Below are 25,284 nucleotides of genomic sequence, written 5' to 3' on the forward strand. Positions count from 1 at the left end.
CTGTTCTAGGTAATTGTTGCTGTGACTTCAGCTACATTGTAGGGTGTGAGCCGTGTTGACTCTTTGGATATTTGGCATAGGCCACATGATGTCATTATCCTATAGATTGGACAGCAGACTTGTATAACCCACTAGATTGAGCTTTCTTAAGCCCCAGCACTAAGCTATTGATTAGTATTGATCTCCTGTGCACGCTAGAGACTTTCTACCCCAGCACGAGAGCTTCGATTCTGCTCCACGCGGAACACTATTTATAAGGCCTGTGCATTTTTCCCAAACCTCAATACACAGATGAAGTCATCACACAAACCCATCTTTATAAATGCTCCAGGGGGGTATCAAACTTGCAGATCTAATTTACTTAACCATTTCGTCACATTCGAAAACACCACGGGAACTAATGCACTTTCTTACCGCACACAATCTGCTGAATGCCTCCTTACGTGCAACATAAAGTTACATAACCAGTAACACAGGAGCTCAAGACACTCAACACCAGTGACCACAATGAGCCTCACAAAATACATAAGGCCTCTAAGACATCCCCCCGGCAGGGAAGGGGTGCAATTCACTGTCTTCTGTAAATGAGTTCTCATGTTAGAATATCCGTAAATCCTAAATAATTGATGCCCTGACCCATATATGCCAGTTTGCATCTGTACATTGTGCTAAAATGCAGAAGCCCATGGTTACTAAGTAGCAAAAGGCTGTTACTCAGGAATGGAGGGGGCTGGGAGAGGCGTAAATGTATCAGGTGTTTGTAGGACCTCAGCAGTGGGGACTATGTACATTACATAATGCAGATACATTATATCGCTATATTTGTCTTTCATATGTACTGTGTAAGGTGCAACTTTGGGAATCAGAAATGGGTACTTAAAGGGTGAAACAGAGGCGTCCACAAGTGTAATTAATGGTTCTCTTTTCATTCACTGCAGGGAATATATACATTTTGGGTATTAAACAGGACTATTATTAGCAGAGAGTCTTCCGCTTTGCTTCCTTCAGAATGCTAAGTATCATTAGCTGTTGCTCTTACTATAAACCTTGTCATCTGGTACAATAGGTGCATTTCTCAGCTTTACAGGATTGTGTGATCTTATTGGTTTCTGCGTGTGTGTATATATATATATGTGTGTATATGTGTGTGTGTGTATATGTGTGTGTGTGTGTGTGCGTATATGTGTGTGTATATATATGTGTGTATATGTGTGTGTGTATATGTGTGTGTGTGTGTGTGCGTATATGTGTGTGTATATATATGTGTGTATATGTGTGTGTGTATATGTGTGTGTGTGTGTATATATGTGTGTGTGTGTATATGTGTGTGTGTGTGTGTATATGTGTGTGTGTGCGTATATGTGTGTGTGTGTATATATGTGTGTGTGTGTGTATATGTGTATGTGTGTGTGTGTGTGTGTGTATATGTGTGTGTGTGTGTATATGTGTGTGTGTTTGTGTGTATATGTGTGTGTGTGTGAGGTGCTAAAGTAACTAGAGCGATAAAATCAAAGTGCAAATTATCACTTTCCGCCAGGCTGCTGAAAATGGCGTTAGTCGATTCCCAGAATTAATTAGTGAGAATTGCAGCAGTGAGAGGTGCGATGTATGAAAATTCATATTGTAAAATTAGGACGTAGGTGTGCGCTTCTGATGGAAAAAGCCACATGATGTGTTCAAATGCTGTATTGCTGAACCATACTATGTCATTCCCAGCTCTGATCAAAAAAGATAGCTCGATGGAACGACGAACGATATATCTGTAGAACATCGGCTGAGCGTATATGTCTGTGAACGACATCACTCACAGACATATCAGATTGACCCTGCAGCACAGCCGATATGTCATGCAGAAATAATGGTGCATCTGCATGTGTGTACGGACGACTCGCTGACCTCCTGTACACTGGCTGCAGGGACCGCCAACACGGGCATCACAACTGGTCGGGCAAATTTCAGTGCCCATCCAGTTGTGATGTCTGGCCAGACATATCGAGTGGACGATTGGCAAGTGTTACCAAATTGGACGCTCAGTCGGCTGCTAAGTCGGGTAAGTGTGTATCCAGCTTTAAACATGGTAAAATATATAAATAATGTCATTCATATAAGAGTCCCTTTAAATCCAGCGTCCAAAACACAGGAAGTCGCGGTGGCTTTACTCCTTTGTCTATTATATACTCTATTATAATCAAATTATAATCATATAATTGAATTATTAAAATGATCTGCTACATGCCAGGGGAGATAGTTAGATATATATTTAGATAGTCTGTGATATATATTTTTTATTAACATGACAAAAACGCCTTTTAAAATGTCAAGGAAAAGCGTTTGTAAGGAAAGCGCATGATCCCGCGTTTCAGTGACACATAAAACTGTGGGCCTGATTCAGAGCTGCTCGTAAGCGGCCGCTCGTTCGCTATGAGCGATGTTCGCACAACTGCATATGCGTATGGGTCGTAATGTGCATGCGCAAACCAGTCATTGCGGTTGGAAATCGTGCGCTCACAAAACAGCGAGGGGCTGCTAATTTGATTGACAGAATGTACCGTTTGTGGGTAGTAACAGGGGAAGGTGCTTGAAAACGGGGGAGTGGAGATCCGAACGCAGGCGTGCCAAACGGTCAAAACGGCGTTTAATGGGTGTGCATAATTAGTAAAGGAGCGTCATCTACCACGTCACTTGGTCGTCTTTTAGCCTGAACTGCTCACAGTGATAGCGGTAAGAAAAAGCTACCACAAGCACTGCGAGCAGTTCAGATGCCTTTCGATGTACCCGATTAATCTAATAAATACCGGAGATGACGTATGATGCGAACGGCAAAGGGGCGTCTTTACAAAATACAGAGCGCATTTTTCGTTCGCTCGCTCAGACATAGAGGCGTCAACAAACCGCAATGAGCGAGCGCACAATTTAAATAGCCGGCCCCTTTTTTTGGAATGACCGTCCGCAAATAGCGTCCGGCTCTGAATCAGGCCCTGTGTGTGTTGTATTGTTATGTTCTTAGTAGGTAGGAAGTAGCATGTGAAAGTACAATAATAGCATGATGTTACCAGCAGGCGGCGCTTTTACTTGGTATATATTGATTAATGTGCACTTTAGTGCCCATCATGGGTTTTAAAGTGCATTTGTTGCCTTCGCCCATGAATTCACTAGGAGCTGATGACATCACTCTGTCTTAGTGATGTCACTGGTTCCTGATGTGTGTGTGGGCAGATTATGTCTATTTGGCAGATTCTAATCTTATCACTTATTGTTTATTCTCCGATTTGTCTTTTTATATATACACTATAGAAATGATTTACACTTGGATGACATTTATTAGTTTTAGAAAAGAACTTCAAAAAACATACACTTATTATAGGTCTAGTAATAAGTTTAGTCATCTACATCGAGGATGATGTCAGTGCGAATTGACCACTTTGGCGCTGATACGGAGTTGCACGCAGTCGGCCGCAATTGCGATGGTACCTCGTGCACGGAATTAAACGTGGATATTCGCCCATTTGGAAAGTTCTTCACTCCTCTGTGACCGCTCCGCTCCTGGCCGTCCGCTTGTGGAAATAGCCGCTATCGCTGTCAGCGGGCGCTGGCGCCAGCTCTGCCCTTGCGTCCAACTTTGCTTCAGACCCTTTGTAGGGAAAACTGACATGACATGTTTTCCTCATGGACATCAGCAAACGACAGCAAAAGGGGAATCTAAGCTGCCGGAAATTTGCAGCTGGAAACTGCTGAGGGCTGAGCTTTGTGCAGAGGCCAGAGCTGCCACATGGTTTAGGTTTTTCCTGTTTGTACGGCTATTTGTCATGGAAGCCAACATATCATATCATGCATGGATGTTTGTGTGCACAGGCTCATAGCGTGTGCACGCCTGTACTGCCCCCACACCCCCAGTAACCGGACTTGCTGGGATTTTCTTGTGCGCGCCAGATGAAAGTCAGGGGCTACAATTAGGCGGAATCCGCTGGGGTTTGGGTTGGATGACGGGCAGCCGCTTTGGCAATGCAGCGTAAGCACAACATTTAGGATTGAATTGACCCTCACTGTATATTTATGGGATGTCAGTGTCTGTCTCGGGGGCTTTAGTTGCTCGCATTCTCTAAATTACACTTTGCTTTTAGGGAAATCTGCAGGGATGTATGTTATCTAAACATCTCTAGCTGATCCCCGTCATGGCAGAGTCTCTATAAACTGCATTATCTGAACTTCCATCAGGGCTTTATTATAAATGCATTTAACCCATACTCTGCTGGAAGGCCCACACCCACCCCCCTCCTTCCCTGTCATGGCGATCCAAATCAAAGGAAGAAAAACAAAGCCGCTCCCCCATGGAAATGGCATTGGTCTCGGAGATGGCTGTGACCGAATGCCAGGACGTCTGTCATGTAACCTCTGATATTTCATCTCAGCGGAGACAGCTGGATGAGCAAGCTAATGGGCGCTGTATGTGTGCAAGATGGTAAAAGACGCTGACATTTCCGCCATTGTCCAGCCTGCGAGCTGATATCAAAGACTCAGAACCCCAGAGCGCCCCCTCCTCACTGCCTCTCAGCATTGGGAGATGTGTGGACTCCTAATAAAGTATTGTAGGAAGTAATTGATTCCTTACAGTGCGAGAATTCTTCTGCCTTGAGGGTCATTGAGGCTGAACAGAAAGCAGTAGAAGGTGAGAATTGCCTGTAAAGCATGCATAATGGGATCACAGGCTAAGCAAGTACAGACAGAAGCCGGGGGAGCTATAGATAGACCCAACGCGGGCGGCAGCCTCACATTGGGGCGACTTGTTGGTGAGAATGTGCAAAGTGAAGATAAGAGGACATGTTGCCCGGATGGCCAGCTTGGAGGAGGCCTTTGGGCTGGGAGCTGGCCGTAAAGTCTTGTTGCAGTTGTGGTACCAGTTGCCTCATTTCTGGACCATCCATGGGGTCTAATTGGTGAATGATTAGATAAAGCTGCCCTGGCACATGTGAATCCGCCAGCTGATCACCCACGGTCTAGGTCCAAATTAGTGTCACCCAAACTGGGCATCTCAGATGTTGATTGGAGCTGATAGGATTCGTCTTAGGCAGAATTGCAGAAATTTCTGGCTTGAATTTTATTGTAAATAGTCAAACTGGCCTTTTGGTTGCTGTGTGCATGGGCTGCTTAGCTGTTTAAGCATTAGGGGTTCGATGCGGCGTTTGAAATGAATAGAGCGTATTTTGTTCCGCCCCTGTGAGTCCGCCTACTAATCACTGCGCACTTGCACTTGCCCGATACTGGGTACAAAAGAAACACCTCCAAACAAGCGTATTATTGCTCTCGTCCAACCCTGCACATCCTCCCTGAGCTTTACCTATGTCTTTGCGCAGCGTTACCGCCCAGTTACGCCTCGTCCGATGATGCGAGCAACCATACCGTGCGTGTCCGCCCTTACTTGATGAGTGGGCTCAGTTCTGGAGCATCCAACATGCAAGATACGCTCCATATACAGGAGCAAGTTCAACTACACGTCAGCTCTGATTGGCTAAATATTCATTTACATTACTTTGTTCATTATTCATTAACCTTCATATATCTATCATTTGTGGATGAGTTGTTAATTTTTCATGTTTAACAGGAATTATTATACTAAATCCAATTAAACACAGTGTCACTAAGACAATAAAATATACTTACACATACACTGTATGTATGTATGTAATACATGTGCTGTATGTATGTATGTATGTAATACATGTGCTGTATGTATGTATGTAACACATGTGCTGTATGTATGTATGGGGAGGCAATCGGGAAGCCGACTGCCTAAATACCGGCAGCCGGCTTCTCGACTGTCATTTCCCGGCAAGGGTGAAATGCCGGGCGTCTAGATGTAGACGCCCGCATTTCCCCGATGCCGGGAGACCGGCACCCCGATCGTAGGGATGCCGGGTGCCGCGAGCGGACAGCCGCGCGGGGAGGGGGAGGGTTAGGTTTAGGGCTCCCGGGGGAGGGTCAGGGTTAGGCTAGGGGGAGGGAGGGTTAGGGTTAGGCACCCCCCCGGGGGACTTAGGTTTAGGCAGCGGGGAAGGGGGTGGTTAGGGTTAGGCACTTAGAGGGGGGATTAGGGTTAGGCACTTGGGGGGGAAGTTAGGGTTAGGCACCCCTAAGGAGGGTTAGGGTTAGGGGGGTTAGGTTACATTAGTAAATACCTACCTATCCACGATCGGGATTTCCAGCGCTGTCGGGCTTCCGCTGCGTCGCACTCTGCTCCTGTCGGGCTGCCCTGACGGGAATCGGACCACCGGCCATGCGGCCGCCGGTATTTCATACCAATTCCTATGTATGTATATATGTCTTTCTTTTTAGGCGGCAATGGTTATAGTGTGACTGCAGCTATCTATCTATCTATCTATCTATCTATCTATCTATCTATCTATCTATCTATCTATCTATCTATCTATCTATCTATCTATCTCAGGCACTTGTATCATTTTTTCCCTTTACCAATCCCCATAAACAGAGAACAGGACAGTAGCCGGCGCTTGTACCAGACAAAGGCCGCGTTTTCCTGTGCAGGAACTCGCCACCGCGCACTCCCTGCGAGCAGCGAAGGAGGTGTCACAGCTTCGTCTAATCATCTTAGGCTGATTTAAGGCCCTATCCTTTGATGCAGAGGGATGTTTTACCAACGCTGGGGCTCTGAATTACACACTGTAATTAAGCCTACAGTATTTATAGAGATGATTTTAGGGACAAGAATAAGCTTTAATTAAAGTGTATAATGCCTGAATGACAGCTCACAGAAAACCCCAAATTAAATCCAGGCTTCATCCCGTTAGTAGCCCCCAGCAGATAAGAAGTATCCCATTGTCGGGCCATACATTGCAATCATCTGAGACAGTCAGCAACGCACAGACCCTGCAGAAATATACCCTTGGAAGACGCATTGCGAGGATCCAGCCCTGGGCGCAGTGTGATTCCTGGCAGTGTTATGGCTGCTATATAACAGTTAAATAATGCGCGTACATGATAGCTGTTTATCCATTAGATACGATCATTTCTGCAGTCTAACTTGTCATGTGCAATATGTTTCATTGAGGACTTTTTCTCCCTTTATCTCCTTCCTGCCTGGCTCTGGCACCGGCTGATAAGGAATAATATCACAGAGCGTTGAATTTAAAGCTGAAACAAGAAAGAATTCTGCCTGTCTCTGCGCGTCCCACTTTCCTGTAAATGTATGAAATTAATTTATCTATGTAATACTAAGTCAGACATGTGTATGTAGATCATACTCATGTGTTTGTGTGTGTATGTATGTATATGTGTGTGTGTATATGTATGTATATGTGTGTGTGTATATATTATATATATATATATATATATATATATATGTGTGTGTGTGTATATTCATTAAATTAGGCTTAACAGAACCACTCGCATCCCCAGTTAGTGGGTAATTGTGTCATTGTTACCTCACTACCTACACTAAAACTGGGTACACACTAGCACGAGGCCGGGTCGATATGTCGTTTTTGGCTGAATCAGAACAACATATCAGCAAGTGTGTATGGACTAATGGTGTGCGCCCGCGGTCACATGCGATATCGTCCAGTAGGCCGTCCATCCGGACGATATTGCATGCGGCACCATTGCAGGTGATGGAGAACAGAACAAAAGATCATTCCGTTGTTTATTACATCGCTCATTGTGTACCCGCGGTACGATATGTCGGCCCGTAGGATGAGGGAGAAACATATACTTAGACCTGTTACATTAAGGTGCCAGTGCCTGCTGCATTTATTCTGTGGTATCTTCACTTTTCAGTGGAGAATGTAGGCACAACTGTCTCAAGACTCAAATGCAATGTCCGCCATATAGTGCAGAGAGCATGGCAGTGACCGTCATATACTGCACAGAGCATGGCAGTGACCGTCATATACTGCAGAGAGCATGGCAGTGACCGCCATATACTGCAGAGAGCATGGCAGTGACCGTCATATACTGCAGAGAGCATGGCAGTGACCACAATATACTGCAGAGAGCATGGCAGTGACCGCCATATAGTGCAGAGAGCATGGCAGTGACCGCCATATACTGCAGAGAGCATGGCAGTGACCGCAATATACTGCAGAGAGCATGGCAGTGACCGTCATATACTGCAGAGAGCATGGCAGTGACCGCCATATACTGCAGAGAGCATGGCAGTGACCACAATATACTGCAGAGAGCATGGCAGTGAACGTCATATTCTGCACAGAGCATGGCAGTGACCACAATATACTGCAGAGAGCATGGCAGTGACCGTCATATACTGCAGAGAGCATGGCAGTGACCGCCATATACTGCAGAGAGCATGGCAGTGACCACAATATACTGCAGAGAGCATGGCAGTGACCGCCATATAGTGCAGAGAGCATGGCAGTGACCGCCATATACTGCAGAGAGCATGGCAGTGACCGCCATATACTGCACAGAGCATGGCAGTGACCACAATATACTGCAGAGAGCATGGCAGTGACCGTCATATACTGCAGAGAGCATGGCAGTGACCGCCATATACTGCAGAGAGCATGGCAGTGACCACAATATACTGCAGAGAGCATGGCAGTGACCACAATATACTGCAGAGAGCATGGCAGTGACCGCCATATAGTGCAGAGAGCATGGCAGTGACCGCCATATACTGCAGAGAGCATGGCAGTGACCGTCATATACTGCAGAGAGCATGGCAGTGACCGCCATATACTGCAGAGAGCATGGCAGTGACCGCCATATACTGCAGAGAGCATGGCAGTGACCGTCATATACTGCAGAGAGCATTGCAGTGACCGCCATATACTGCAGAGAGCATGGCAGTGACCACAATATACTGCAGAGAGCATGGCAGTGACCACAATATACTGCAGAGAGCATGGCAGTGACCGCCATATAGTGCAGAGAGCATGGCAGTGACCGCCATATACTGCAGAGAGCATGTCAGTGACCGTCATATACTGCAGAGAGCATGGCATTGACCGTCATATACTGCAGAGAGCATGGCAGTGACCGTCATATACTGCAGAGAGCATGGCAGTGACCGCCATATACTGCAGAGAGCATGGCAGTGACCGCCATATACTGCAGAGAGCATGGCAGTGACCGTCATATACTGCAGAGAGCATTGCAGTGACCGCCATATACTGCAGAGAGCATGGCAGTGACCACAATATACTGCAGAGAGCATGGCAGTGACCGCCATATAGTGCAGAGAGCATGGCAGTGACCGCCATATACTGCAGAGAGCATGGCAGTGACCGCCATATAGTGCAGAGAGCATGGCAGTGACGCCATATAGTGCAGAGAGCATGGCAGTGACCGTCATATACTGCAGAGAGCATGGCAGTGACCAGATAATGAAGAGAATATTAAAGTGACCTCCATATAGTGAGACCATCAGTGGCCCACATATAACATAGGTAATATTAAAACACCACACACACAATATTAATGCACTAATGCACAATACACCACCCCTATCCACAGACAATATTAAACCCCCACCCCCTGACCCCTCCCAGACAAAACAAATACTCCCCTCCCCATAGCATAAGTATCAACATTAAAACACCATCATTGACATTCACCTTCCCAGAAGGAGGATCAGCTCCAGTGGGAATAGACAGACAGGGCATACTACAGGTGAGGAAGGGGCGGGGTCTTGGAGGAAGGGAGCAGAAGAAGAGACAGGCTACAGGGGCGGGAAGTCGGAGGAAGGGGCGTTGACTCTGGTAGGCACAGGCTACAGGGGCGGTGACTGGGAGGAAGGGGGCGGGACTCGGGCAGGCCCACGAGGGAGCAGAAGAATAGACAGGCTACAGGGGTGGGGACTCTGATGAAGGGGGCGGGACTCGGGCAGGCTACAGGGGCGGAGACAGAGAAGAAGGGGGTGGGACTTGGGCAGGCACAGGAGGGAGCAGAAGAATAGACAGGCTACAGGGGTGGGGACTCTGATGAAGGAGGCGGGACTCGGGCAGGCTACAGGGGTGGAGACTGGGAGGAAGGGGGCGGGAATCGGGCAGGCACAGGAGGGAGCAGAAAAGACAGACAGGCTACAGAGGCAGGTACTCGGAATAAGGGGGTGTGGTATAGGGCAGGGACATGAGGGAGTATAACAATAAGCATGGTACAGGAGTGGAAGGGGCGGGGTCTCTGTGTAAGGGGGCGGGGCCCTGGACAGGCACAGGAGGTAGCAGAATACACAGACAGACACAATTATCATTATCACTATCTGATGACTTATTGCTGTATTTAGGCCAATGTCACTGACTATTACATAGTGGGATAGAAATGGGTGTGCAGTTCTATATTCAGCAGATCCCATGTGAGACAGATGCTGGTAATAGGCATAACATAGGTGTGTTAGTGGCCAGCAGGCCTGGGGCTGTTTTGCACTAATCTCTGCATTACAGCACCTTTCTCCTGTGCACCAGTATAGTGACCTCAGCAGCAGCCATTGCTGCGTCACACACAGCGACTACCATAACTCCGCAGGCGCTGATGTGGCTGATCCTGTATTACAGAGTGGGTCAGGGCCTCCCCCCTCAGTGTTCAGGGGTAGCAGCCGGTTACCGTGTGGTGCCTGTCCACTAGACTGTTAAAGTGAGCGATTGAATGATAACGATATATAGTTCGATCGTACGATAATCGTTTGCAAATCGTTTGCAGATTGTTAAAAAAATTGGTCTTTTAGACATCTATCATATCATCGTGCAAACATGCTGGTCAACCTGACGATAACATCAGATTCAGCAAGTTTGCAGATGATTGATTGTGTCTACACTGAATGACTGCTCGCTCAGTGCAGGCTCATCACAGACTGACAAACGACTGCACGATTACAATGTCATCATGGTGCAGTCCTTTGCCTGTCTTCTAGTGGATGGGCCAGAGGGCCTGATTCAGACCCGCTCGCGAGCGCTGAGCGCTCGCAAGCGGGTCGATGGTGCCCTAGTGCGCATGCGTACGACGGAGGGAGCTCCGTCGTGCGCATGCGCGAGACCCATAATGACGGGGTAGCCGTCGTTATGGGTCTTGCACCAAAGGGGGCGTGCTGTTGATGGTGAGTGACAGCACGCCCCCTTTGGTGGGCGTGCCGGGGGTGTAGCTGCCAGACGGAGGCGTTCCCATGGGAACGCCTACCGTCTGGGTCCGGCCCCACTCAGTGGGAGTGATTTTGGCTCTGATAGAGCCAAAATCACTCCAGGGCTTGCGGTCATCGAGACCCTACCGCAGGGTCTCGTCGCAAGCCCGATGGTCTTGACCATCGCGACCATCATCATGGACGCTCGCATAAGCTGTGGGTGGTAACCCACAACTATGCGAGCGTCCAAAAGGCCGCTTTGAAGAAAAAAACCAAACACGCCCTGATTCAGAGCGGGCGCTCGTTCAGAGCGTCCGGCTCTGAATCAGGCGCAGAGACCGGCTCCTTGGCTCGGCCACATGCTTATGTCTTGGTGAAGAGGTTGTTGCTTTAGCAGTAACAGACTGTAACCGCAATGTTAGCACTGATTGTCAGCCCTGTTTAAGCCCGCGTGTTTATATTTACATCAGGCAGAAAACGCTCCACATGATTAATTTCTCATTGTATCCTATTTATTTTTCTTTTTTTAAAAAGTGTTTAATTTTTGTGTGACGCAACTAAAGTAGGCCCGGAGCGTGCAGGTCTGTATTTATAAATACTCAGCTGTCGGCGCTGGTGGAATTTTTTTATTTTTTATTTATCTTTGGGGAATTAAAAAATAAATAAAAATAAAACAAATCTAAACCATTAGGCCGACAGCCCTGTGCATCCAGCCTACGTACAGTATTACAGGGTCACGTTCTGCAGACGCTGCTCCTGGCTATGCAGTAGAGTTGTACAGCGAAACACTGTGACCGCGCACGCCGGGCATAATAATAATAAACATGACATATTCATTTCTTATACATTTATGTGCATGTTCCCTTGCAGACTGTAAAATAACATTTTAATAAAAGTGCCATGCACGGATACACTGTGGAGCTGAACATCTTATTTCCATGCCCGAGGCGCACGTACGGGCGGGGAGCTGAGTATTCCCACACTGTGTGAGCTGTCTAGCAGATCACTCATCTTCCTGGAGATTGCTTGGAAGATAGTTGCTGAGAGAGAAGAACCCACAGACTCAGGGGCTCTGTCATATGCAATCCGGCTGAAGTCACGTCTCCATTCCTATGCAGAGGAGCAGCCTCTCCCCGCGTCGGGGGCTTGCTTCTGGCCCACCCTCACTGTGCAGTTGTCTTACAAGACAGTGTCATAGTAAACAAACAGCAAAGCGAGGCCGGGGAGTGATTGAGGAAGACACTTTACAAGGTGTAAGGGTGTCATACTCAGCAGTGATGATGTAGGGAGCGATGCGGACAGCCATTTAACCCCCCCGCACCCACGTCAGGTTAACAATAGACTGTGTGGTTAACTCCTGTAATTCAGACCTGCTGTACCTCTGACTGCAGCACTAAGCCTCATGTATTATTCAGCGATAGAGGATGCCTATACTATACATCATTTTCCTTGTGAGCACAAAGTAAATATTTAGCAGAGCATTCAATATCTAATTAAATCTAGGCTACTGTACATAGAGGTCTACGTATATATTATTCATTAAACATATTTTTGTCTGGATTTATTCTGCGTATTTGCCAATGTCAAACTGGCAGGTGCGCCCACAGAGGCCTCGGGAAGGCATGCAATGCAGGTAGGCCTCCGGAACGTGTGTACAGTGCAGGGAAGTATATCTGCAGCATACAGTACATACAGCCAGTTCATAAAGGGCCATATGTGCCTAGATTTGCATTTTATCCTCCATGATTATAATTTCCAATCGTCGCATATTGCAGCTACAAGAAAACTGATTAGCGAGGCAATGTATTAAGAAGCACATGCTTATATGCTAATCTCGTAAATGACTAATCTTCTAAGCCCGTCCGCAATGCCCCTTGTGCCACTTTTGGCTATACTAACATTCTGCCGGACACCCCTGTCACCAGAGTTAGGGCACTATTAATAAAAGGGTTTTCTAGCATCAACCTTTATGTCTCATGGGTGCCAGCCTCCTCCGTTTGCCACTGAAGGCATCCCCATGCCCTTGCCCTGCTAAACCTATTTAGTTAACTCTGCTCCAGGCCAGTATTGGATTGGTGATAGTTTGGGATAAATACAGACGACAAGTGATTTAATTCCTCTTTCTGTGATCCTACTTGTCGCTGTGATTCTAAATGTTGCTGATATCCTACTTGTGGCACCGATCCTACTTGTGGCTGCCATATGTGGTATAATAACAACAAGTACAGATATGCCCAGCTGTATCCTTGCCGCTCGTGTGGCAAATTGCACCAGGCATAGAGCGAGAGGCGCACTCACCAGCAGTTCTTACGCGCCTCCATAGAAATGTATGGTTTGAGGGCGCCATAGCGTACCGTAGCGTATGCAGTCATGGGGAATTGCATGGTGTGATGCGTGTGCACGTTTGTGGCGCGATCAGCCACAATGTAACTGGGTACATCTGTAGGTCTCTATAGCTTCACACAGCTAAATGTCTCCCAAGCAGAAGCCTCACTGCCATGTGTACCCCCGGCCAGGTGATACATTGCCCCCTCTATGGCAATACCGTGACCTGTATCTATAGCATAGACAATGTATGAGGGTTATGTGTGTACTCTGCTGACTTTGTATTATATTATGTCCGTCCTGAAGTGACCTCCTATAGGCTGCGTTGTGCAGGGAATGTTATCCGTTAGGAGACTCAGTGAACGTTCTGCACAAATCCTCAGTGAATAAAAGGGAAGACGTCCAAGCAGTATCAAAGGCAGAATGTAGCAGTCTGTACAGATCTTTCCTGCACTGGTTGCAGCATGACACACAATGTAAAACATGTGTCTCTGGAAGGATAGAAGCGGATGCTTCCAGAATGGCTTTCCGTGTTCACCGCCAGTGGTGGGAAGGTTGGGATAATAAGCACACAGGCTTGGTGACTGTACGGCAGGGATTGCAGGCCTGGTGATGTGAGCATTTGTGCAACGGCTTATAGGGCAGCTGGTTCCATGGGCCCTATTACCTGTTATTACCCAGTCTCATCTTATTACTGGTTTGTTCCCAACTGTTCAAAGCAATGGAATGTGCTGGCAATATATATAAGTATCTGTAAATAAATAAATAAATTGGCTGGCTATGCGTGTGCTCCCAAAACGTGGGGCTTTAACCAATGGTATCACAATACAACCAATGGCATCACAATACAACCAATGGCATTACAATATAACCAATGGCATCACAACAATACAAACAATGGCATCACAATACAAACAATGGCATCGCAATACAACCAATGGCATCACAATACAACCAATGGCATCACAAAACAAACAATGGCATCACAATACAACCAATGGCATCACAGTACAACCAATGGCATCGCAATACAACCAATGGCATCGCAATACAACCAATGGCATCACAATACAACCAATGGCATCACAATACAACCAATGGATCACAATACAACCAATGGCATCACAATACAACCAGTGGCATCACAATACAACCAATGGCATCACAATACAACCAATGGCATCACACTACAACCAATGGCATCGCAGTACAACCAATGGCATTGCACTACAACCAATGGCATCACAATGCAACCAATGGCATTGCACTACAACCAATGGCATCACAATACAACCAATGGCATCACAATACAACCAATGGCATCACAATACAACCAATGGATCACAATACAACCAATGGCATCACAATACAACCAATGGCATCACAAAACAAACAATGGCATCACAATACAACCAATGGCATCGCAGTACAACCAACAGCATTGCACTACAACCAATGGCATCGCACTACAACCAATAGCATCACAATACAACCAATGGCATCACAATACAACCAATGGCATCGCACTACAACCAATGGCATCGCACTACAACCAATGGCATCACAAAACAAACAATGGCATCACAATACAACCAATGGCATCACAATACAACCAATGGCATTACAATACAACCAGTGGCATTACAATACAACCAGTGGCATCACAATACAACCAATGGCATCACACTACAACCAATGGCATTACAATACAACCAGTGGCATCACAATACAACCAATGGCATCGCAATACAACCAATGGCATCACAATACAACCAATGACATCACAATACAACCAATGGCATCACAATACAACCAGTGGCATCGCAATACAACCAGTGGCATCGCACTACAACCAATGGCATCACAATACAACCAGTGGCATCACAATACAACCAGTGGCATCGCACTACAACCAATGGCATCACAATACAACCAATGGCATCACAATACAACCAGTGGCATCACAATACAACCAGTGGCATCGCACTACAACCAATGGCATCACAATACAACCAATGGCATCGCACTACAACCAATGGCATCACAATACAACCAATGGCATCACAATACAACCAATGGCATCACAATACAACCAATGGCATCACAATACAACCAATGGCATCACAATACAAACTTCATACCCACCAACATTTGTGCTCGAGAGCAAATGAGTTGTACCATGGTCAACAAGAGTGGCTAAGGATGAGTGTTGGCCTTGGGTAAGGACACAGGTTCCTTATAGCGTTGTTCTGATACTACGCGTTACCTGGCTTATTTATTTAGTTTTTATGTGAATTTCATGCAACAAACGTGTTGGTCTGACAGTGACAGTGACAGTGATAAAGCGAATGGAGATAAAGTACAAACCAATCAGCTCCTAAATGTCATTATTCAACAGCCTGCAAAGTGACAGGAGTTGATTGTTTGGTACTTTATATCTTTCCAAGACTTGGTACATAGACCCCTTAGTACATAGACCCTTATGTGTGAATCACTTAAGAACTAAAAATGTAGACGGTAATTTACAAGTGAGCGTCCTGGCTCTTTTCCGGGGCCATTTCTAACACTCTCCAAATAGGTCCGATAATGTGTACAAGGTTTTAGCACCTGCTAAGCTCCGCTCCACCTGGCCAGCAGCCATAACATGTTCCTCCGCTCAGTTGTAATATAAACTTGTTTCTTTTTTTTCTTGTCGTCACGCAGATATGACTTCATTGAAATCCGAGATGGAGATAGCGAGACGGCGGAATTACTAGGAAAACACTGCGGAAGTATTGCGCCCTCCACCATCACCTCATCGGGCTCGCACATCTATATCCGATTCATCTCGGATTACGCCCGACAAGGTGCCGGGTTTTCTCTGCGTTACGAGATCTTCAAAACAGGTCAGTTTTGTAAAGGCGAATGCTATGCAGGTACTAATAAAGATAGCGATCTCTGATCACTCCCAATCCCAGGGCTCACTCACACTCATACACTCACTACCACCGCTCACTCACACTCCCACCTTCTCACCACAGCTCCCCACACACTTCTATGATAATCATTCATTTGTTTACTGACAGCCGTTCAGCTCCGTTAAAGGCTCCTTATCCGCTGTATTGTCATCGTCTCGTGATTCGCACTCGCAGTTATTGGAAACTTCCACATGATACCGTTTTTTTTGGGGGGGGGATTGGTTTTATATATTTTTTTGACAGAGTAAAGTTAGAACGGGACCATTAAACATTTTTTGAAGACCGTTGTCGTTTGCTTTGAACATACAATGGGTGCTTGGAAACTGGGAGCACTTTGCCTCCAGTAACAGAAAAACCCGCGTGATTACTTACCCAGGGTCAGATTCACTACGGATCGCTATTGCGATCGCAGCTGCGATTTCGCACGCAGGGTGCTGAGAAAATAGGCTAATGTTTGCAGTCGCAAAGCCAGTATAGAGACACCCACTGCCGCTATCTCACATCCCTAATACCTCGCAGTCCTGCGTATACATCGGCACCATCGAGTAACATCGGCCCCTCACGGACAATTACAAAGGGCCTGACCTTTACTCAGAAATTGCAACTGTGGTTGCACGCAGCGAGTACTCAGGCTGCGTATGCCGTTGCAATGGCTAATTTATGCACGCCCAAGTAACGGCATTCAAACGGACAGGCGCGCCTGCGTTTCTGCAACCACTCCCCCAAACGCTGACGTCCTGTCACTCTTCGTCCTGTCACTCTCACTCTTCGATGGCTTTGTATCTGCGTAGGTGATCGCAGTGCTAACTCACGCACTGCTTGCGCAGTATGCACCATCGGCCAATCTGCGTGCGCTGCTGCAGGTGCAATCCTTGATGAATCAGGCGCACAGAGCATTGTACTCACTACTTACCCAACCAATGCATCATTTTGTAAAATGTGCATCATCCCTCGTTTAACCTGACTGCGTGTCACTCTTCCAGAAAGACTGCTTTCATTTAAATTGATGCATATGTTTAATCAATACCTGTTTATGACTACTTATGCCTTGGTCTCAGTCAGCCTTAAATAAGTCTGCAGCTGATCGGCTGAGTATTCTCTTAGATCACTGCGGATCATTCTGCTTTATTGCTTTTCCAATCAGGTGATGAGTCTAGTGATGCATTGAAGTCAAGGGCAAAGTGTTGAAGGTCAATTGAGTTTTCTAACCTGTGGCCCTCATCTCTTGCACCCACTGCTGCCTGCAAATCATTCCGGGGGAAGCAGGAGGCAGGCTGATTCCGCCTCACAGACATTTCAGCTCTGTCTGCCAAGCTGTTTGGCTCTCAGCACTGGGGTCATGAGATGTTAAGGTGCGTACAGAGGGTACGATTAAAATGAACGATATCGATAATATCGTTATCATTCATATCGTGTATTTTTCGCCCACCAACGGCCTGCGATGCGTGGGCACGTATGGTTGATATCTATATCGACCATCGCCCGTGCATTCAGGCCAACCTGATCGATATCGACCAGGTTACTATAGGGACCCGAGATCGTTATAGTCGTTGGTGTATTGGTGGTGTGCTGGATGATCGATATATCGATCGTCCAGCACAACCGGGAGATCAAACAACGATATCGTTATCGTTCGTCCTGTCTGTATACACCATTAGTCTGACCAGGACTCTGTCTGTGTGGAGTTTGCATGTTCCCCCCATGTTTGCATGGGTTTAACTCACCCAGTGCAAAAATATACTGGTACAGTAGGTTGATTAGCTGCTGACTAATGTGGACCTTGGGGAATTTAGGTGTAATGAGCTGTAATGTGGCAGCGACTGATGTACAGTAAATATTCTCTGTACTGCAGGATGTGGTGGTGATATATAGATAAATATAGAGATGGGACATTGCTGGGACCCTGGTCAGCGGCTATAAGAGATGTACACATGTCACATGTTATACGCAGTTCACAATATTTTACCAAGAATTTAAGATTAGTGCTCCAGAGCCAGCAATACTTTATTCCCTCATATGACATAAGGAACATGAATTACAATGTATAGGAAACCATCTTATTATTATTTGGGGAATATAAATAAATGTACTCTTGTCTCCTCATGTGCAGTCCCTTTCCTCGTATACACTATACCATCATCTCCTCCTCCTCCCCCACCCGGCGCTGCCATTGTGTGTGTGAGACGACTATATTTGCAGTAATCTTTATATAGCTTGTATCCTCATATGTCCTGTATTGTTTTCTGTTGTAACTCTTTACATCTCGTTATGTCTGCACTGTATCTTTTAATGCACTTTAGAAGGCGCTGCGTAACCCCTAGTGACCACATATAACACTGTACAACAAATTAATACTTTTAATTTGTTTCCTTTCTATAAATAGTCATACATTACTAATTTGAGGTCAAGAAAAACTAAAATGATTTCAGAATGTTACTTCCTCTATTTTTTGAGCTACACTACTTGCACTATACTGTATGTACATTAGTAATATAGTCATAGTGATAAGCTATTTTAAAATAATCTGATATTTTCTTGATAGAAAATAAATAACAGTTGTTTTAATTCACTCAATCACAAATAAGAACACAAAACGAAACAAACATACAGCATAGGAAACAAACATACAGCATAGGAAACAAACATACAGCATAGGAAACAATCATACAGCATAGGAAACAAACATACAGCATAGGAAACAAACATACAGCATAGGAAACAGACATACAGCATAGGAAACATACATACAGCATAGGAAACACACATACAGCATAGGAAACATACATACAGCATAGGAAACAATCATACAGCATAGGAAACAAACATACAGCATAGGAAACAAACATACAGCATAGGAAACAAACATACAGCATAGGAAACAAACATACAGCATAGGAAACAAACATACAGCATAGGAAACAATCATACAGCATAGGAAACAATCATACAGCATAGGAAACATACATACAGCATAGGAAACATACATACAGTATACGATACAAACATACAGCATAGGAAACAATCATACAGCATACGAAGCAAACATACAGCATAGGAAGCAAACATACAGCATAGGAAACATACATACAGCATACCATACAAACAAACAGCATAGGAAACAACATACAGCATAGGAAACAAACATACAGCATAGGAAACAAACATACAACATAGGAAACAAACGTACAGCATACGATACAAACATACAGCATAGGAAACAGACTTACAGCATAGGAAACAAACATACAGCATAGGAAACAAACATACAGCATAGGATACAAACATACAGCATAGGAAACAAACATACAGCATAGGAAACAAACATACAACATAGGAAACAAACATACAGCATAGGAAACAGACTTACAGCATAGGAAACAAACATACAGCATAGGAAACAAACATACAGCATAGGATACAAACATACAGCATAGGAAACAAACATACAGCATAGGAAACCAACATACAGCATAGGAAACAAACATACAGCATAGGAAACATACATACAGCATAGGAAACAAACATACAGCATAGTAAAGTACTATGTAATATAGTGGCCTATACATGGGGGTGCTTTCTCTTTGCTTGTCGCTTGTCCTCCTCCTCTGGGGCGTCTCTTGTCACTGTCACCTCCCCTGATATCTTTGTCCCATGGCTGAGATGTCTTGGTGGAATCGCTCCCTATGCTGTCACTCAGTGCACCACAGTTATCTTGTGGGGGTAATCCCGTGAATCGCATATATTTGAATAGGGGAGGGGACAAATAACTGATTCATTTAATTGGGTCATTAGGCCCCGCCCCCTCTGCGCGGAACGCAGATTGCTGGTAAGATTCTCTCCATTCTGCCCTCTTCACTAGGAATACCCCAACATTGTCATAGATGGGCTATATCTCCTAACTCAGAGCTAACTGAGAGTTTTACATGTCATATTCATTCTTTGCATGCTGACATCAATTAGGGCTCTATTTATTAACATTATTTTTACTAAAATAAAGTGAAAAAGGGTGTTTTCACACCCTTTTCACATTATTTTAGTTTCACCTGTATTTATTACAGGGCAATTGGAGTAGAATTAGTAAAATTCTACTCCAACCCCCAGTATCACTTATTTTTAGTAAAGCAGATCGCATTTCCCATAATTGTAATGGGAAATGTGATCTGTGTGCAAGTTACTAAAAATAAATTGTAAAAAAATACCGGGGAAAGCCCTGTGATAATAACGCCACCTGGAGGTGGCGTTATCCAGGGTCTCCCCCGGTTACCGGGCTCCCACTCTGCTCTAACGGGGAGAGCAGAGCCGGGAGCCGGTACCAGTAATCAGCTATGTGGTCTAAAGAGACCGCAAGCTGATTGCTGTAAAAAAAAGAAAAAAAAAATTAAACATTTTTTTTTTCACTTACCTGAATCCAGGGACCGGTGATCGGGCCTCCGGTGATGGCTCCTCTCCGGTCAGCTGGTCTCCCACAGTGCACTGGGGCCCGGTCATCAGGTGATCGGGCCCCAGTGCAGTATGGGAGATCACCTGATCGGGAAGCCCGGAGAAGACCACCGGAGGCCAGGAGGATGCAGGTAAGTGTAATGAAGGGAGGGGGGGTCGCGGGGGGGGGGGGGGTCGTGGGGGTCTGCGATCGCGGGGGCGGGGCTTAGCGCCGGGGCGGGGCTTAGCGTCGGTGGTGGGGTAGTAGCGGTGGTCGGTCGGCGCATGCGCGTGCTCTTAGTCGCGGAATTTTTTCCGAAAATACCGCGACTAGAGTGCGGATGGGATCCGCAGGGACAGAGCTTTATCGCAAGCTCTGTCCCTGCAAGGGATTTATAGTAAATCCCTGTGATATTGCCTGAATTCGCAATGCGAATTCACTCGGTAATATCACACTACAATCCGCATTCAATATGCGGATTGTAGTAAATAGAGCCCTGAAGTAACTATTTTCACATCGGAAACATTTTCATTGTTGTGCAGTGTAATTAAAGGATAATAATATTGTGCATGCAGATCTGCCTCCACTTACACCCAGCACTGCTGTGCTACAGCTCTACGCCCTTCCCATACACCCAGCACTAATGTGCTACAGCTCTACACCCTTCCCATACACCCAGCACTGCTGTGCTACAGCTCTACACCCTTCCCATACACCCAGCACTACTGTGCTACAGCTCTACACCCTTCCCATACACCCAGCACTGCTGTGCTACAGCTCTACGCCCTTCCCATACACCCAGCACCGCTGTGCTACTGCTCTACACCCTTCCCATACACCCAGCACCGCTGTGCTACAGCTCTACACCCTTCCCATACACCCAGCACTGCTGTGCTACAGCTCTACACCCTTCCCATACACCCAGCACTGCTGTGCTACAGCTCTACACCCTTCCCATACACCCAGCACTGCTGTGCTACATCACTACACCCTTCCCATACACCCAGCACTGCTGTGCTACAGCTCTACACCCTTCCCATACACCCAGCACTGCTGTGCTACAGCTCTACACCCTTCCCATACACCCAGCACTGCTGTGCTACAGCTCTACACCCTTCCCATACACCCAGCACTGCTGTGCTACAGCTCTACACCCTTCCCATACACCCAGCACTGCTGTGCTACATCACTACGCCCTTCCCATACACCCAGCACTGCTGTGCTACAGCTCTACACCCTTCCCATACACCCAGCACTGCTGTGCTACAGCTCTACACCCTTCCCATACACCCAGCACCGCTGTGCTACAGCTCTACGCCCTTCCCATACACCCAGAACCGCTGTGCTACAGCTCTACGCCCTTCCCATACACCCAGCACCGCTGTGCTACAGCTCTACGCCCTTCCCATACACCCAGCACCGCTGTGCTACTGCTCTACACCCTTCCCATACACCCAGCACTGCTGTGCTACAGCTCTACACCCTTCCCATACACCCAGCACTGCTGTGCTACAGCTCTACACCCTTCCCATACACCCAGCACTACTGTGCTACAGCTCTACACCCTTCCCATACACCCAGCACTGCTGTGCTACAGCTCTACACCCTTCCCATACACCCAGCACTGCTGTGCTACATCACTACACCCTTCCCATACACCCAGCACTGCTGTGCTACAGCTCTACGTCCTTCCCATACACCCAGCACTTCTGTGCTACAGCTCTACGCCCTTCCCATACACCCAGCACTGCTGTGCTACAGCTCTACGCCCTTCCCATACACCCAGCACTGCTGTGCTACAGCTCTACACCCTTCCCATACACCCAGCACTGCTGTGCTACAGCTCTACACCCTTCCCATACACCCAGCACTCCTGTGCTACAGCTCTACGCCCTTCCCATACACCCAGCACTGCTGTGCTACAGCTCTACGCCCTTCCCATACACCCAGCACTGCTGTGCTCCAGCTCTACACCCTTCCCATACACCCAGCACTGCTGTGCTACAGCTCTACGCCCTTCCCATACACCCAGCACTGCTGTGCTACAGCTCTACACCCTTCCCATACACCCAGCACTGCTGTGCTACAGCTCTACACCCTTCCCATACACCCAGCACTGCTGGGCTACAGCTCTACACCCTTCCCATACACCCAGCACTGCTGTGCTACATCACTACACCCTTCCCATACACCCAGCACTACTGTGCTACAGCTCTTTATAGGAATACTATACGGTGACCCTGTCTGTGACGTAGCATTGGATGGACTGAGGGGGGGGGAGAGTGAGTCACTGCAGTATCTACATTGTCAGATTATCTTCTAGCTAAATGTCCCCGATGGGAACATGGAGAATTATACTGTCCATTATATAAAAATAGTAGGTTACACCGCACGGTTCGCCAGGCTCAGAAATAGACCATGTCAACTTTCAAGGAAAATCCCCCTCCCACCAGATCACTTCTGCGCAGATTTGCAGAGGTAACCAGGGGTTAAGTGGAGATTGGGCCCTTTTTGTGCGTACGCAGTTTGAGTATCATCCGTGACATTGTTCTTTCTAAAAGCCAAGTGGTCAGTGGGCCTGGGGGGCACGGCGGTGGCAACAGGAGGGGGTCACAGAGGAAGTGACAAAGGCCGTCTCTGCTGTGCTTCAAAAGAGTCCATTCAGCGTTTCTTAGAATCAAAATCATTCCCACTGAAGATGAATTAACTAATTGGTTTTTGAAAGAGGACTGTGTACACTGATATGGCGTGAAGCAGTCACCAGCACAAAGCAGAGATTCCTTAGCTCGGATAGAAGTGTTTTTGTTGTTGTACTTCTGGCTCATTCTTCGGCTGGTGGTTTGGTAACTCTTCTGTCCCTCTCTGCTGGAAGCAGAATCCGAGCCCAGCCCAGGAATTTGTCCTGGTCCTCACTGTCCCTGCACATTCAAAGCCTCCTCTCCCTTATCCTCCTCTCCCTTCTTCTCCTCTCCCTTATCCTCCTCTCCCTTCTTCTCCTCTCCCTTATCCTCCTCTCCCTTCTTCTCCTCTCCCTTATCCTCCTCTCCCTTATCCTCCTCTCCCTTCTTCTCCTCTCCCTTATCCTCCTCTCCCTTCTTCTCCTCTCCCTTCTCCTCCTCTCCCTTATCCTCCTCTCCCTTCTTCTCCTCTCTCTTATGAATTGTTAATGCTGGTGCTGCTTGGATGTGGCTGTTGAAAATATCAGACGACTTGGTCTCATCTGTATTGCACGAGAATTGTAGAAAATATACTGTCTCATCAAGATAGTGAGCAGGAGGAGAGGCCGCTGGGATAGAGACATACAGCCGTACCAGTGCCACATCATTTGGCTTGTGTTCTGTATCAGTGATCTGTCTTTTGTCCTGGGCCCTGTGTACTGGAGAAGCCGGTCTGTCTGTGTGAGCAGAATCCTAGAACAGGTTCTGAATACCCGCACTGGCCAACCTGCACCACAGTGAGATATTTATGCACATAATATAGAAGACAAGCGAGATCTGGGGAGATCTGAATAGTAAGCACTAGGTTGAAGGTTACTGGATAAATATATTCAACAGAGCTTCCTGGCAGCATTTGATTGTGCGGTAAATGAGTTTTGTTGGTCCAGGCAGCTCTCGACAATTCCCCCGTTTAGTCGGGAATATCTCGCGCTCCCATCGTGAGGCAAATGGTGGATAAAGTCGCAGAAGGCAATAGCTAATCTGACTTTGTGGTAGCAAATATAGATCTTCATTAATACCCAGCTGTCAGTCACCCGGCTGATTCTCTTTTTCCACAATAATCGAGTATCATGTTATGAATCAAAATAATGACAAGAGGTTCTGCAGCAGTGCCTGGATTATTGCGACGGCTGCTGCATTAGTCACATGGCACTCACGGTCGCAGCCAGCTATAGTTAGGGTTTGTGTATATATATATATATATATATATATATATACTGTATTTACTTTTTGAGATTGTGGTAGTGATGTGAATGATAATTCAGATACGCCCAAAAAAGTGGCAGCTCCCACACACCAGCGTGTGTATAAATAATTACATCCCGAGCAGGCATGAAAAGGGACAGAGGGCCTGATTCAGAGCCGGACGCTATTTGCGCTCGCTCGTCCAGAAAATAGGGGTGGCTATTCAAATGAACCGTTCGCTGTTTGCGGTCTGTTCACCGCCTCTAGGTCTGAACGAGCGTACAAAACTTGCGGTCGTTTTTTGGGAAACTACGCCCCCCTGGCCGCTCGCATCCTACGTCATGTCCGCTATTTATTAGATTAATCGAGTACATCGACCAGCGTATGAACTGCTCGCTATTCTTGTGGTTGGTTTTTGCTACCACAATCTTGTGAGCAGTTCTGACTATAAAATAACCCAGTGACGTGGTCAGTGACGCTGCTGTATTAATTATGCACACCCATAAAACACCCGTTTTGACCTTTAAGCACGCCTGCGTTCTGATCTCCACTCCCCGTTTTCAAGCACCTTCCCCTGTTACCACCCACATACGCCTC

At 46.6% G+C, this 25,284-nt stretch overlaps 1 protein-coding gene across 2 annotated transcripts in view; it reads left to right on the forward strand.

Annotated features, from left to right (window-relative positions):
• The window catches only part of NRP2 (neuropilin 2), a 184,994-nt gene that overhangs the window by 54,044 nt on the left and 105,666 nt on the right, over positions 1-25,284 (forward strand). For both annotated transcript variants that reach the window (XM_088449487.1, XM_088449488.1), the window contains exon 3: positions 16,112-16,293. In XM_088449487.1, the coding sequence (XP_088305613.1) occupies positions 16,112-16,293 (182 nt within the window). The remainder of the gene's footprint in view (positions 1-16,111; positions 16,294-25,284) is intronic.

The sequence above is a fragment of the Taudactylus pleione genome, unplaced genomic scaffold (genome assembly GCF_031769625.1).
Source record: "Taudactylus pleione unplaced genomic scaffold, aTauple2 ptg000486l, whole genome shotgun sequence".
Lineage (NCBI taxonomy): Eukaryota > Metazoa > Chordata > Amphibia > Anura > Myobatrachidae > Taudactylus > Taudactylus pleione.